Here is a 15,166-nt window from a genome sequence, read left to right on the forward strand (position 1 = left end):
CTTCCCTGGTTGGGTGGGTGGGTGGGGAAGGTGCCATTTTTGGTTCACTTCAGGTGCCAAATGTCTTGGGCCAGTGCTGGGGAGAAGACAGCCTTTCGAGATTTCCTCCTCCAACTCCCTGGCCCAGCAGCTCTCTATTCCCAGCCCCTTTCAGCAAATACTATTTTAGCTGATCTGGCACAGAAATCTTTGTTTGGATTGCTGGGTGTGGGGAAAGGGAAAGGTTTATCAGCCTCACAAAAGGCAGCAATGCTTTCCCAGGAACCAGCAATCGACCAGCTGTTAAACGCTTAACAGCACATCCTTCACTGACTCTGAAATAAAAGGTCACACAATGATTTCATTGGAAGGAATTCATTTTAAGGGAAAATGTTGGGCTTCTGCAGAATTACATGTAGACAGTGTGCATATGCAGGATGCTTTATGGGTGGTCACAAGTTACAGAGCTCTCCTGTTGAGGGACTGAGCTACAGCCTTGGGGTGGATGGCAAAAATCAATAAAAGGCATTCTGCACCGGCATCAGAGGGAGCAAGTGGGAGAGATACAGAGAGCTGCTATTACCAGGTGGAAGCGGGGAGGGGGGAGGGAAGGAGGAGGTGTGGAATGGGCTTTTGGGCACTATTATTATAGAAGAGTAGGGCGTAGGCTCTCAAACCCTACAGTTGGTAGGAGAGGTCTTCTTGATCATGCCACCACTAGGGTCTGCCTGATTGGGGGCCTTTTCTGTGGTGGTTCCCCATCTGCTCTCTGATGAGCTGATCCTTTATCCGTCATTACTGAGTTTCAGGAGGAATTTCACCCACTCTCCTCACCACCATACTGCCCCTCCTTTTGAAGTCCATCCCCCATTTTGACCCAGATGGACTTGTGTGCTTCAACCCAATTTGACAGAATCCCAAATCAACTCAAATCAGTCCCAATTAGTGAGATAGCATTTTCTCTGAGTGGCTGTGTAGCCCTGAGGGAACTTTCATGTGAGTAGTAAGTTGAATCTAACCTTGTTGTGTATGAAACCTGTCCTAAAAGACCTTTCTCCTCAAATTATATATTTTGTCCAGTTTGTTCAGTAAGGTGTTACCAGGATTTATCTTTGGACTCTATCTGCTTTATGTAAGTGGCTTTGCTAACATATGGAACAAAATACTGAGAAAAGTCCTAAGGGCTAAAGAAAGAAACATTCTTCCTCTGGGTCTGATTCCCACCCCTTGCCAAGTAGAACAAATGGCACAGCACCTTTATCCTTTTGACATGTATGGAAATGAGAGCTGGACCATAAAGAAGGCTGAAGAATTGATGCTTTTGAATTATGGTGCTGGAGGAGACTCTTGAGAGTCCCATGGACTGCAAGAAGATCAAAACTATCTATTCTGAAGGAAATCAGCCCTGAGTGTTCACTGGAAGGACAGATCCTTAAGCTAAGGCTCCAATACTTTGGCCACCTCATGAGAAGAGAAGACTCCCTGGAAAAGACCCTGATGTTGGGAAAGATGGAGGGCACAAGGAGAAGGGGAACGACAGAGGACGAGATGGTTGGACAGTGTTCTCAAAGCTACCAGCATGAGTTTGACCAAATTGTGGGAGGCAGTAGAAGACAGGAGTGCCTGGCATGCTCTGGTCCATGGGGTCACGAAGAGTTGGACATGACTAAACGACTAAACAACAACAACAAGGTACAGTCAAAATATCTAGGATGATAGTGTTCAGTCCTGCTCCCCTGTGGGAGAAGAATGGACTTTCAAGGTTAAATCATAGTCTGAGAGCTAGTAGTTCCTTGTATTTTTCTCTCAGTTAAAAGGCAATAACAAGGGAATAAGAGTTTGGGTTTGATATCCCGCCTTTCACTCCCTTTTAAGGAGTCTCAAAGCAGCTAACATTCTCCTTTCCCTACCACCAGCTTGTTTACTGAAACGGATATTTTGAGACTCCACCCCCATGCCCAGCCCAGGATTCAATCTTGAACCATCATGCAAATATTTGTACAAGTATTTGTGCAAATAAATTATGTCTATATGGAAGGCACTTTGTTTTTATGGTGGGTTTTTAAGGGATGTTGACAGTAGCCTTGTAAAATAGGGCAGAACTCATTTTGCAGAAACGGAAATCGATTCAGATATGAAAAATTTCAAATCCAGAGCAACTCGGGTGATGTTGTTTAGAAGGCAGAGCCTAAAGCAGGCTTCCTCAGACTCAACCCTCCAGATGTTTTTGGCCTACAACTCCCATGATCTCTAGCTAGCAGGACCAGTGGTCAGGGATGATGGGAACTGTAGTCTCAAAACATCTGGAGGGCCGAGTCTGAGGAAGCCTGACCTAAAGCCTATCCCAAACTTGCATTTGCCACCAAGTCTGCCCAGTAAGCCATGCAAATCCTACATATCAGAGAGGGATGAGCAACTCTCCTTTTCTATTTCTCTCCCTTTCTCGTGTTTGCAATCTATCTTCAGTTCTCCACATCCCATCTTGTTTGCTTTTTTTTTTAAATCATGAAAGTTCATCGCCATTTCAGTGTGAATTTCTCCTAATATACACATTTTGTAAGCAATATATGCTTTTTGGCAAGGATATGCATTTTAATGCACACTGATATGCCATTTTGTACCTTTTACTTGGTTTGAGAACTGCCCTGCAAAATTTGGAGAAGTGGAAATTTTGATGGATGTTTTAGCTTGCATTTTGATTCAGGATGTATGAGTTAGGTAGATTCACCTTTAAATGTGAACCGAATTTAACACACACACACACACACACACACACACACACACACACTGCCCTTTGTCCCCCACCCCACTGGGGGTATAGGGTTGTGGGGGTTGCCCCTCCAGCAGATATCATGCACATGCAGCCCACTACCAAAATCACCACAATCACTTTTGTGACTTTTGTGATTTGTCCCCACAAAACACTTCATCACAGTTTCTTCCTATCTATTCAAAGGGCCTTTGCTGCACGATACCAAATGTAACAATTCACTGATAAATGTATCTATGGCTCACTGGGAAAACTTCAGAAATTCACATAGACATGTGAGCTCAGCTAGTTAGCAGCCCCTCTGCCTGAGTGATAATTCCTGGCATCCTGATACCTGAGTGCCAGACAGGTAGCCATTCCAGAAATAACAAACCCAGATGGAGACAAAAGGGTGTGATTAACTTGGCTGGGAAACAGGGAAATGTAAATATCTCTTTTGTTACACTTGATGGGTGTTTGGTGGAGGGCAAGGGGAACCATGGGACAAGGTCCAGGATGCTCAGATTACTGCCACCAGACCTCTGCTTTCATGATGTAACCATGATGTACAGTGGTACCTCTGGTTATGTACTTAATTTGTTCCGGAGGTCCATTCTTAACCTGAAACTCTTCTTAACCTGAAGCACTACTTTAGCTAATGGGGCCTCCCACTGCCGCCGCGCGATTTCTGTTCTCATCCTGAAGCAAGGTTCTTAACCCGAGGTACTATTTCTGGGTTAGTGGAGTCTGTAACCTGAAGCGTATGTGTCAGAGCTGCCCTAGGTCCCAGCTCACAAAGGACCAACGCCAGTTCGTTGTTATATAAAACAGTCTTTATTGAAGCTCAGTTCCGCTTTCACAGCCGCGGCGCGCAGCTCTACGTCTTGAACTCTAGACCGCCGAAGCTCCGTCTGAATCTCCTCCCCCCAGACACCAGTTTAAGACTCTAGCCTTGCTCCACCTCTTCCTTTGCTCTCTTCTCCTCTGGGCCCGCCTGTCCGCTGGGGTCTCGCCTCTCCTAGACTCTTCTGACGCTGAGTCTCCTGAGTCCTCCCCCTCCCTCCGGCGGGCTTTAGGACCTGGTTCCCAATCCGGGTTTCCTGCTGTGCCGCGCGCCTGTACATTTGAACTTGGCGCGCGTGCCCAGCCGGCCACCTTCCTCCTGACCGTTACACTGCTCCTGTCACTGCTTCCCCCTTCGGGGAGGCTAGCTGCACCTGACTCTCCCTCCGTTCCCTCACTCTGCGATGGAGGCGTGGCCACCCCTGCCTCATCTTCTCTCCCTGCTGGAGGAGAAGCTGGCCCCGCTCTCCCGCTGCTGCTTTGGGAGTCCCCGCTGGCCCCTTGCTTCTGGTGTGTCCCCCCCTGGGACCCCCCTTGCCCTGGCCATCGGCGCCCCCCTCTGGGAATCTTCTGATTCGCTGGAGAGACTCATGGAATCTCTCGGGCCAGTCTCATACTCCCCTACGCTGCCCTCAGATTCTTCCCCTTCGCTCTCCATTTCCTCTCTCCCCTGTGCCTCTGCTCCTGAGCCCCTGACAGTATGTAACCTGAAGTGTATGTAACCCGAGGTACCACTGTATTAGTGATGTAGTTGGGGGGGTGTAACATGGGGATTACCAGTGTTACCGGAAAATCCGAGGGCTCCCTTGGACGAAACAAAGACACCAACCAGAGCAATTCAGAGCAAAACAGCCGCCAGTAGGCTTGGTCTTTATTAGGAAAAGACTGTCACGACAGGACTCCCACCGCCCACGAGGTGAAGCAAAATGGAAGCCCTGAACAAAGGGAGACCCTAACTTTTATTAGTTGCTAATCCCCTAAACTACACCCTCAGAATTACATCATATTTACATCATGATTATATTAAAAATAGGAGGAGTCGGGGAGGGGTTGTACAGGTAATCCGAGTGTCCTGACACCTGGCCGGAGCCTCCTCTCCCCTCCCCACATGAGTCGTGTTTAAGAACAAAAGGAAAGGGTGAAGTTTCCTGCCCCCTGAGGGGAATCCGGTCACAGTCCTTTGTGAGAGTCCGTGCGGAATACACTAAAAGATGCAGTTTATTGTGTCCCTGATAGCCTTCTGTCTGAGCCCATCACGATGGCTATCAAGGTTGTCACGTCAACTGGGAAGGGCCGCAGAGTATGTGACTGCTCGGTCAAGGGAGTATGGCTGCCCAGTATCAGGCCACCCCCCTTTGATAGTCCTTGTAATATGAAGCAAAATAAAAGTGGTCCGGTGAAAATCCGAGGTATGGCTGATTTTTGGTGAATTTATAAAGAATACTGTTCTTGAAGTTCAAAGCACTTTCGCCTTCCGGAAACAGCTTGCAACATTTTGATTAAATCAGTCACGGTCAATTGAACTCGGAAACTTTGTATTGAGAGCTGTCAAATGTAAGGGAAGAGAGCGCCTATAGCCTGCAGTACCTGCGTGGCCGCCGCAAGGGGCGCTGTTTGATAACGCTGATTGGCTGAGGCGGCCGCCGATTGACCCAGAGTTCAGGCGGCCGGTCTACCCGTAATACAGATAGGGCGATGCGGGGTGTTATAGCGAAAGGCTGTCAGGCTAGCGCTTCCTTATTTACGGAAGGCTTTTTTTTAAAGAAATGGCCCTCTAAGGGGACATCTCTAGGGTCAAGGGGGGGAGGTGCGTGCGTGTGTGAGTGTGGTGCTTGTGTATTACGTGTGGATGTGAGTGAAGGGGGGGGGGCCTCCAGCGACACCAGCTAATAAAAGTTAGGGTTCTCTTTTGTTCGGGGTTTCCATCTTGTTCTACCTTGTGGCAGGTGGGAGTCCTGTCGCGACAGTCTTCAATAAAGACCAAGCCTACTGGCTGCTGTTTTGCTCTGGTATTCCTGGCTGGTGTCCTTGTTTTTTGTCCAAGGGAGCCCTCAGATTTCTCTGTTAACACCTACCCACTCCCAAGGAATATGAGGGACTGAGCACTGACTGGAGTCTAGTTCAAAATTCAACACTCTTTGCCTCTCGAACATTGTTTGTCTAGGTTCCCAGATGTTGTTGGGCTATAACTCCCATCGTCCCCAGCCCTCTTAGCCATTGGTCAGGGATGATGAGAATTGTTGTCAAACATCTGGAGGCTGAAGAAGATGGCTTCCTTGCCTCCTTGCTTGAACATAGCCATCAGAGTTTCCCACCACCCATCCTATTTATTTGCATATCTACAGAATTAAAATCATGCTGACAAAGTGAAGTCAGTGTAGAAAAGCTTTCCAAAAAAAGAGAGGATTTATTGATTCTCAGGAAAAAGCGTCATCATTTTGTTTGGCAACCAGATAGCAGGTTGGAAAACACGAAGATGTGAAGCCAGGGAATACTCTATGCAGAACAGTTTTGCTCCGAGCTCAGATGCAAATAGTTGATGCCGACAGTTAAGCAGCAGAGGGAGTCGCTCCCTTTGGATCAGACATCACTGGAATAGAAAATTTTGAAGAAGTCAATATGATCTTGTTTATGTATCAGGGAGAAACTTCCCAATATTTCCCATGCAACTGTAGAATTTTATTGAATAGTAATGGCTCAGTTTATGGGTATTTTGCTCTCTGAATGTAACTCAACCTTCTGGTTTTACAATCTGCTGACTGCTGCCAGATGCTAGTTGCTGTCTATAGGGAACAACTGACTGCCTGCCAGCCAGCTGTCTGAAGGAAGAACTTGTGGCATGAACTGCCTTGTCCTCCTGGCCTGGGCATTGTTTTACATTTTTCTTTCTTTAAAAATAATAATCCTAGTAGCTTGAAACACCTAGCAAGGACAGCAACTAATGTGTGTCTATGAATAGGCTAGGGCAACTTCCCCTTGGGAAGTGCATCATGACCGACCAATGACATCCTGCCCCAAGGGACTTCGTATTGGTTGTGGTGGTGGGGAGATGGCTTCCCCCATGTGCTGATGGAGCACACAGATCCCTCCCCCATATCATGTGTAGATTTCCCCACAGCTCTGACGCTGCTGACTTTTCATCAGTCGGTGAAGATGCAACTCTTCAGCCTGGCCTCTGGAAGGGAGCTAAGAACTCAAAACTGTCACAAGCCACTCAGATAGAAGTTCTTTCTCTGTTGCTAGTTGATCTTAAATTTTAAGGGTGTTTTCATATATATGAGTATTGCTTAAAAAACAGTTTGCTGTTGTTTTATTGCTGTATTTCTGCCCTGGGACCCGTTAGTGAAACATTGGGTTGTAGCCAACTAAATACTAGCCAGAGTAGAATTATTGGAATTAATGGCCGTAAGATAATAATAATAATAATAATAATAATAATAATAATAATAATAATAATAATAATGTCTTATTTATACCCCACCCATCTGGCTGGGTTTCCCCAGCAACTCTGGGCAGCTCCCAACAGAATATTTAAAACACAATAAAACATCAAACATTAAAAACTTCCCTAAAGTCCTTACCTCTCTCGCCCTGACCTAGCCACTGTGATCCACGTGACGGTCACCTCCAGACTGGATTATTGTAACTCGCTCTACGTGGGGCTGCCCTTGAGACTGACCCAGAAACTCCAGCGGGTGCAGAATGCCGCAGCGAGACTCCTTACGGGGTCTTCGCTGCGAGATCACATTCATCCGGTGCTATACCAGCTGCACTGGCTCCCGGTGGAGTACAGGATCAGGTTTAAGGTGCTGGTTTTAACCTTTAAAGCCCTATACGGCCTAGGACCCTCGTACCTACGGGACCGCCTCTCCTGGTATGCCCCACAGAGGAACTTACGGTCTTCAAATAAAAACATCTTGAAGGTCCCAGGCCACAGAGAGGTTAGGCTGGCCTCAACTAGAGCCAGAGCTTTTTCGACTGCGGCTCCAACCTGGTGGAATGCCCTGTCGCAAGAGACAAGGGCCCTGCAGGACTTGACATCTTTTCGCAGGGCCTGTAAGACAGAGCTGTTCCACCAGGCCTTTGGTCAGGGCGCAGCCTGACTCCCTCCTTTGGCAATCTCTACAAAGCTTTATGGTTGCCATCAATTTGTATTTTAATTAATTTTTAGAATGTATTTATAATGTTGTACTGTTTTAGTGTTGTTAGCCGCCCTGAGCCCGGCTTCGGCTGGGGAGGGCGGGATATAAATAAAATTTATTATTATTATTATTATTATTAAACAGGGCTGCCTTCAGATGCCTTCTAGAAGTCAGATAGTTGTTTATTTCCTTGACATCTGATGGGAGGGCGTTCCACAGGGTGGGCGCCACTACCAAGAAGGCCCTCTGTCTGGTTCCCTCACAGTGAGGGAACCACCAGAAGGCCCTCGGAGCTGGATGGAGTAATGTCCTAATTTCAGTGAGTCTGCTTTGGAAATGTCTAATGTTAGATGCAGCTCAGAACAAAGAGACAAGTAGCAGACCACTTCAGGAGATTTGTCTGGGAGACAGGTTCCAGGGCAGGCCATGTTCCAACTTGCAATATGCGTTGGGGGCTTCAGAGCAGACTATGTTTAGTCCATGATGTGGACTCCTTGAACAACTCCTCAGTCCCTAAGAGGATCGAACAGTAAAGTACTTCTTTTTTTATCCTCTTTAGGCAAAAACCTACCCCAGAGCCACTCACCAGCTAGTGAAGTCCTTGGCCTTCCAGGCATCAATGACCTCAGCAATATTTCCTGCTATGTTCCCATTGGGCAGCTTCAGGTCATCAATACCATTTCCATTGAAGTTGCCACAGGAGGCACAGAGTTTTCCTTCCAGGCTTTCGCTGACTTCCACTGTCATTTCCCCGCAGGCTCTGAGGAGAACTTTTACATCGGAGGCCAAATTAATTACGACGCCATCCTGAGAGAGGCTTATGGAGACACCTGCAGATACCATTGCCGGGAGTGTCACTTGGTGCCCATTGACCTGAAATTCAGAAAAGGAGGGTGAAAGGTGTTGCGTTAATGGTTAGAGTAAGGGAGGGACCCTTTTTCAGTTTGAGGGTTGCATTCCCTGATGGACAACTTTCTGGGGTCCACATGCCAGTGGTGGGCGAGACCAGAAGCCAAAGTGGATGGAGTAATGGGTGGACTGTTACTGTTGTACAGTAGGTGACCTTCCAGCCTCACAAAACCCAAAGGTTTCTGCACAGACATGGACAAACAGCAGTCCACCCTCCATCCATCCAGGCAAGCAAAAACATTATCACAGTCAGGCAAAAGCATGTGACGACATATGGAGCAGGGCTGGTAAGAGGTGTGCGCTAGGGAAAGTCCCAGGGGCCAAAGGGAGAGGCCTGGAGGACTGCATTTGGCTCCTGGACTCGAGGTTCCCCACCCTTGGTCAAGAGGAATGAGTATGCAGAGACAGCTTGCATATTCCTACTGATTCATCATATCCAAAACTACTCCAAATTCAGAAGCTATGTAACTGATTATCATACACTGGGCACAAACAACATGAAAGGCAAGCCTGTGTGTGTGTGTGTGTGTGTGTGTGTGTGTGTGTGTGTGTGTGTGTTTGGTGGACTAGAGCACCAATCCAAGAGCACAGCCTATTTTCTTATCTGGTCTTTTTTCTTTCCTGCAACAGATTAAAGTCTGACCAATTTGGGAATTTAGTGTGAGCCTCCATACTTGAACCCCCCAGGGACAATTTTCCTCCACAGAACACAGTACAGTGGTAGCTCAGGTTACATACACTTCAGGTTACAGAGGCTTCAGGTTAAAGACTCCGCTAACCCAGAAATAGTACCTCAGGTTAAGAACTTTGCTTCAGGATAAGAACAGCAGCGCAGCGACAGCGGGAGGCCCCATTAGCTAAAGTGGTGCTTCAGGTTAAGAACAGACCTCCAGAACGAATTAAGTACTTAACCCGAGGTATCACTGTACCCTTTTCAGTCTTTGCTTTTACTGCTGTACAACTTTGGTTTGTTCCGCCACCGTCTACTTCCCGATAGCTGGGCCCTGAACCACCGCCCCTCTTTCTGTCCTCATATTGTCCATTATTCATAATCCTTTAGAGCGAGGAATGCTTTTCTAGGGCCATATTCTTTCATGGCAGCATCCTGGGAGCTACATGGCAGCCAGTGCCATAGGAATAAAGTGGGCAGATCAATGCATGCAATTCTTACCTTTGTACGGTAGGATACATCGCAGCCACAGAAAAGTAAGCCTTTTAAACATGCAAACCTTTCTACCATTCGCCCAGGTGAGCAAGAGGTAGAATCACAGCTCAGAGGCACATTCCAACCAAGCAAAAGCACTAATGGGAATGGAATGGAGCAGACCAGTGAGGGCTATGGGAGTATGGCTATGGGAGTAGCCTGGAGCGAGTACTAAGGGCCATACCAAGAGGCCTGGGTGATATCTTGTCTCCGGGCCCCAGATTTTCCACTTCTGTTTTAGACCAGGGCCAGAGGCACACCTATTGTAGGCTCCCTTGCACCCTTGACAAGGAGCTGTATTGCAGCCTCCATAGCCAGGAGAGATCATGGGTGAGGTAATTACAATGGAAGGTGATTTAGGCTTACTTTTGGGTTTTTGCTATCTTACGTAGTTATTGGTGTTATGTTTTTTTTATTTGTTTTCTTTACCTCTATATTGTAAGCTACCTAGAGAATTTTAATGAAATTTCACTACATAAATGCAGAAAATGAACAAACAATTAAATAATGGATTGTCTCCAACTAGCATCTTCTCTGAGCAGGCCCACTGAAATCAATGGGCTGAAGTCAGTAATGTTTATTATGTATGACCTACACAGGAGATGACCCCAGAGCCTGCCTTTGGAACTTACCCATGCCTCCTTGTTTGTTTTTACAGTGATAAGCATCCTTTGGAAAAATACGTGTATTATTGACACCGATGGCAAATCCATTTCGTTGCATTTCTTGACCACTGCTATGATCCTGAACCAAAAGAGGTCATTTTCATTGCAAAGGGAAGCCACCTCGTAAGCTCCTTCATAAAGGATTCCCCCAGAGACACCATCAAAGGAGGTCAACCGTGCTCCAGGGACGATGATGCATTCGCCTTCCTGCCCCCTGCAACCACGCACACCATTGTGGAGGCGACAAATCTCTCCTAACTGGCAGCTAGTTCCCTCACAGACCAGTTGGCCCATTGGGCGACAAGTGCAGCTGGTTGAACAACCTTCAAAAACAATAGTCTCGCCAGCCTGGAAGATTTATAACACAGAAAAGGGAGAGGGAGATAAGAAAAGTGTGGTTAAATTAAAAATTAAAATGCACAATTATATATGATTGCTACTAGAATTCCATTTGCAAGCAAACATTCAAATTGTATATTTACGGACCCAAAGTACTTAAAACATGCAGCTATACAACTAATCCACCTTGCCGACAAAGGTCCGTATAGTTAAAGCTATGGTTTTCCCAGTAGTGAGGCATGAAAGTGAGAGCTGGACCATAAAGAAGGCTAATCGCTGAAGAATTGATGCTTTTGAATTATGGTGCTGGAGGAGACTCTTGAGAGTCCCATGGACTGCAAGAAGATCAGACCTATCTATTCTGAAAGAAATCAGCCCTGAGTGCTCACTGGAAGAACAGATTGTGAAGCTGAGGCTCCAATACTTTGGCCACCTCATGAGAAGAGAAGACTCCCTGGAAAAGACCCTGATGTTGGGAAAGATGGAGAGCACAAGGAGAAGGGGGCGACAGAGGACGAGATGGTTGGACAGTGTACTCGAAGCTACCAGCATGAGTTTGACCAAACTGTGGGAGGCAGTGGAAGACAGGAGTGCCTGGCGTGCTCTGGTCCATGGGGTCACGAAGAGTCAGACACAACAAAATGACTAAACAACAACATATAACTATACAACTATATCCACAAGGGTATGCCAATGCTACATAAATGATAAACAGATAATAAAATAGATACTAAAAGAGGTCACATTTACTTAAATTAGCATTAAATCAATTTCAACCCCGACTATGCTATGTTCTCTCTTCATATATTGCACTTGTTTCCCTATGTCCCTTCCTGCTCTGCTCCATCAGCTTTGCTGGTCCACAGGTTCTCCCCAACTTGTCTCATTCTCTCTCCATCACTCTGCAGGCTTGGCCTTTCTCAGCAACCCTTTCTCCTCGTCTACTCTATGTGACCCTAGGGTGAGCATGAGAAGGTGCCACAGACGTGTCTTCTTTTTCTGGTGGCCAATGCATGAGCGGCCATCCTAAGGAGGTTAGACAAACTAGCTCTTTTGGTTTGCTTAGAGTGTTACTCATGGACACCACCACTTTCACTGTACTTACCTTTATGTAGCGCCCATCATGGGAACAGCCACAGTTCCCCACTGCCACACACCTGTCACCGTCAAACAGGTAGCCATAATCACACTGGCAACCTTCAAAGCATTGTTTTGTGCACCGGCCTGGAGTGGATAAGCTGGTGCAAGTGAAATCACAGGTCTTTGTACACAACTCGTAGTGGCTGTTGGATGGGCAAGTGAGAGCTGAAAAGGAAGGGAGAGGAGACAAGTGATGAAAGGAGGCAGTGATGGTCCAGACACATACGGAGCATTAGCTAAGCATTCTTAAGTTAGGGGGCAGGGGAGAGATCACCTATATTCATTAGGGTGTATGATAAGGGCAAAATAAAATAGAAGTTCAATAAAACACCATTTTTAAAATTTGTGGAAACCTGCCCACCCATACCTGAGGAAGCCCCACCTATGCCTGCCCCACACCTGATTTTGTATATGTAGGGTAGGCAAAGGTGGCTTGACCAAAATGGCCTCACGGGCCAAATGGGAAGGGTGTTGGTGGACCTAATTTGACCTGCGGGCTGGAGGTTCTCCACCCTGATCTAAATGCTGAAGGTGAAACCATTTTCTATAGGCAACGCATCTTCACAAACAGAGGCTGAAGAAATTAGCTTTTTATTTATTTAATTTTAAAGAAATAGCTTATTTTCTATGGGATCCAAATAAAGATACCATTGAAGTATCTGTTGGCCAATATAACTGGATGGATGGATGGATGGATGGATGGATGGATGGATGGATGGATGAGAGAGAGAGAGCCTTTTAAACTGTGTGGGGCGGTATTGTCGTTATTGGTTACTATGTTACATATTCTTGTGTTTTTATATTGTAAACCACCCTGTGATCCTCGGCTGAAGGGTAGCATAGAAATTTAATAAATAACAATAAATAACAATAACTGCAGGTTCCTGCTTTGCAAACTTACGGCAGAAGTTGTTTGTTCTCCAGGCTCCAATTGTAACTCCTGCAGCCTGACATGCAGCTACATAAGCCTGGATGCTCCTACAGAGAGTTTCTCCGGCACCATTGGCTGCACACATGTCATACAGACAGTGGTTGAAGTATTCAGCAGGGTCCACCACGGAGTGACAGCTCCTGAAGGGGCCGGATTGGGCTTGGATCATTCCACAGGAACTCTCCGGTCGGTACGGTGCTGTCTTGGTTGCATCACAGACAGGGCATTTATCTCCACAACCATCAGAGCATCTGATACCATCAATGGGAATCTTCCAAGAGGCCCCAAACTCGATCACATTCTGGGTTCTTTCCCCCGTGGGTAGAGTAAAGTCATCAGTCTTGTCCTTATTGAAATTGCCACATAGGCCATTGACAAGTCCCTGATAGTTACTGGGGACAGACACCAGGACATAAGAGGAGGTGTCAAAAAGGACTTGGAGACCCAAGTTGGACTGGACAATGATATTGTTGCCTTCCTGGTTGGCCCAGAGTTTCCCATCCTTTGTCTTCATGGGCAGAGTGTAGAGCTCTCCATTCACCTGCATTAACCACAGAGAAGGTGACCATGGACACAGTTTAAAATTGTCAGAAATTAATGGATTTAGATACCACTTTTCAGGCAAAGAATGTATTTTATGGTTTTATATTCTGATTTTATTCTGTGAATCCGCCCTGATACCTGTGTGTATAGGACAGTATAATAATAATAATAATAATAATAATAATAATAATAATAATAATAATAATAATAATAATAGAATGCCTCCCGAAGCAGTTTACAAATTAAGGGTTCCTCTAGACTCCCACTATTCAAGGATTCAAACACACAGCAGAAATTTAGGTTTGTGCCATTCAAGTGGATTCAAGCATCCTGTCTCCTTAGGGCAACAAATCCACAGGCCTTTTTTGCATAGAAGATAGAAATGTATTAGGATATACACTGTAAGATATAATATTAAAACCATTTTAAATATAAATTTCCTTCAAAAAGACAAAAGCAAGCATAAAACGTACGATAAATACCAGCACAACTAGTATCTCAGAGCCAGACCACACAATACCGTTACTACAGGGCAAATCGTAATTTGTTAGTCACTAAAGACCTAAAGGTAGGGACGCGGGTGGCGCTGTGGGTTAAACCACAGAGCCTAGGGCTTGCCGATCAGAAGGTCGGCAGTTCGAATCCCCACAACGGGGTGAGCTCCCGTTGCTCGGTCCCTGCTCCTGCCAACCTAGCAGTTTGAAAGCACGTCAAAGTGCAAGTAGATAAATAGGTACCACTCCAGTGGGAAGGTAAACAGCGTTTATCACTTGCATGTTTTTATTTCAAAATCATGTTTTATTGTTTAAAGCATTTATATAACAGGTTGCTGCAGAAAAAAATGGAGAATTGAATTTAATATTGGAAAAAATGAGAAACTGAGACAAACCCAGATTGTAAGATGGGGTGCAGTGGACATTGGGAGACGACGGTCTCCCAGGGACTCCTGCAATTGTAGAAAATGCTAGTGAACTTTGCTGGCATTTCTAATTCAAAGAGGCTAAACCCAGAACAGAACTTACCTTGACTTTCCACTTTATTGCCCTCTCAATGACAACGGTATATCCATGACAAGAGACCACAACCATCTTGGTAAAAGACTTTTCATTCTCCACCACCACTGAGAAGTTTGCCAGCTGAGAACCCACACCGACAACTTTAGCTAAAGTATAGGTGCAGGTTCCTTGGAAGTCGTAGGCCCGTCCATCAAAAGTTAGGTAGTGGGAGCCTGCGGCCAAACTGCATGTGCCAGACCCTACAGGATGACAGCCGTGGACACCGTCCTTTACCCTACATTCCTCATGGGGCCCACAGGAGAAGTCCACGCATTGGACAACTCCATTGTCTGCACATTGGCATCGTTTCTGGCAAGAGGAACCGGGGTAGAAAACCTCTCCCTTCTTGTAGTAGTTGCCCTGGTGCTCACAGCCACAATCGCCAATGGAGACACATTGGTCCCCACTCAAGATAAACCCTGGGTTGCAATAGCATCCTTCTTTGCAGGACATCTCACAGCAATCAGGAGCCGAGAGACCACGACAAGTGGCAGGGCAGCCGTTTCCGCAGAGCTCGTAGTAAGAGTTGGGTGAGCAGGCAGGGCCTGGAAGAAAGGACAAAAACAGACTGTGGAGAATTTCAAGCTAGGACAGAGGTTGTTTCAGAGACATGGACAGGAAGAGGTCTGCTGGACTCTTTTGCCTGTTCTATTTATGCAGTGCCATC

At 46.3% G+C, this 15,166-nt stretch overlaps 1 protein-coding gene across 1 annotated transcript in view; it reads right to left on the minus strand.

Annotated features, from left to right (window-relative positions):
• FCGBP (Fc gamma binding protein) overlaps nucleotides 1–15,166 on the minus strand; it is a 72,994-nt gene that overhangs the window by 36,945 nt on the left and 20,883 nt on the right. The window contains exons 16-21 of the mRNA XM_077932487.1: nucleotides 14,467–15,044; nucleotides 12,872–13,442; nucleotides 11,936–12,135; nucleotides 10,459–10,839; nucleotides 8,300–8,586; nucleotides 2,608–2,624 (exon numbers count right to left, since the gene is read on the minus strand). Of these exons, the coding sequence (XP_077788613.1) occupies nucleotides 2,608–2,624; nucleotides 8,300–8,586; nucleotides 10,459–10,839; nucleotides 11,936–12,135; nucleotides 12,872–13,442; nucleotides 14,467–15,044 (2,034 nt within the window). The remainder of the gene's footprint in view (nucleotides 1–2,607; nucleotides 2,625–8,299; nucleotides 8,587–10,458; nucleotides 10,840–11,935; nucleotides 12,136–12,871; nucleotides 13,443–14,466; nucleotides 15,045–15,166) is intronic.

The sequence above is a fragment of the Podarcis muralis genome, chromosome 7 (assembly GCF_964188315.1).
Source record: "Podarcis muralis chromosome 7, rPodMur119.hap1.1, whole genome shotgun sequence".
Taxonomy (NCBI): Eukaryota; Metazoa; Chordata; class Lepidosauria; order Squamata; family Lacertidae; genus Podarcis; species Podarcis muralis.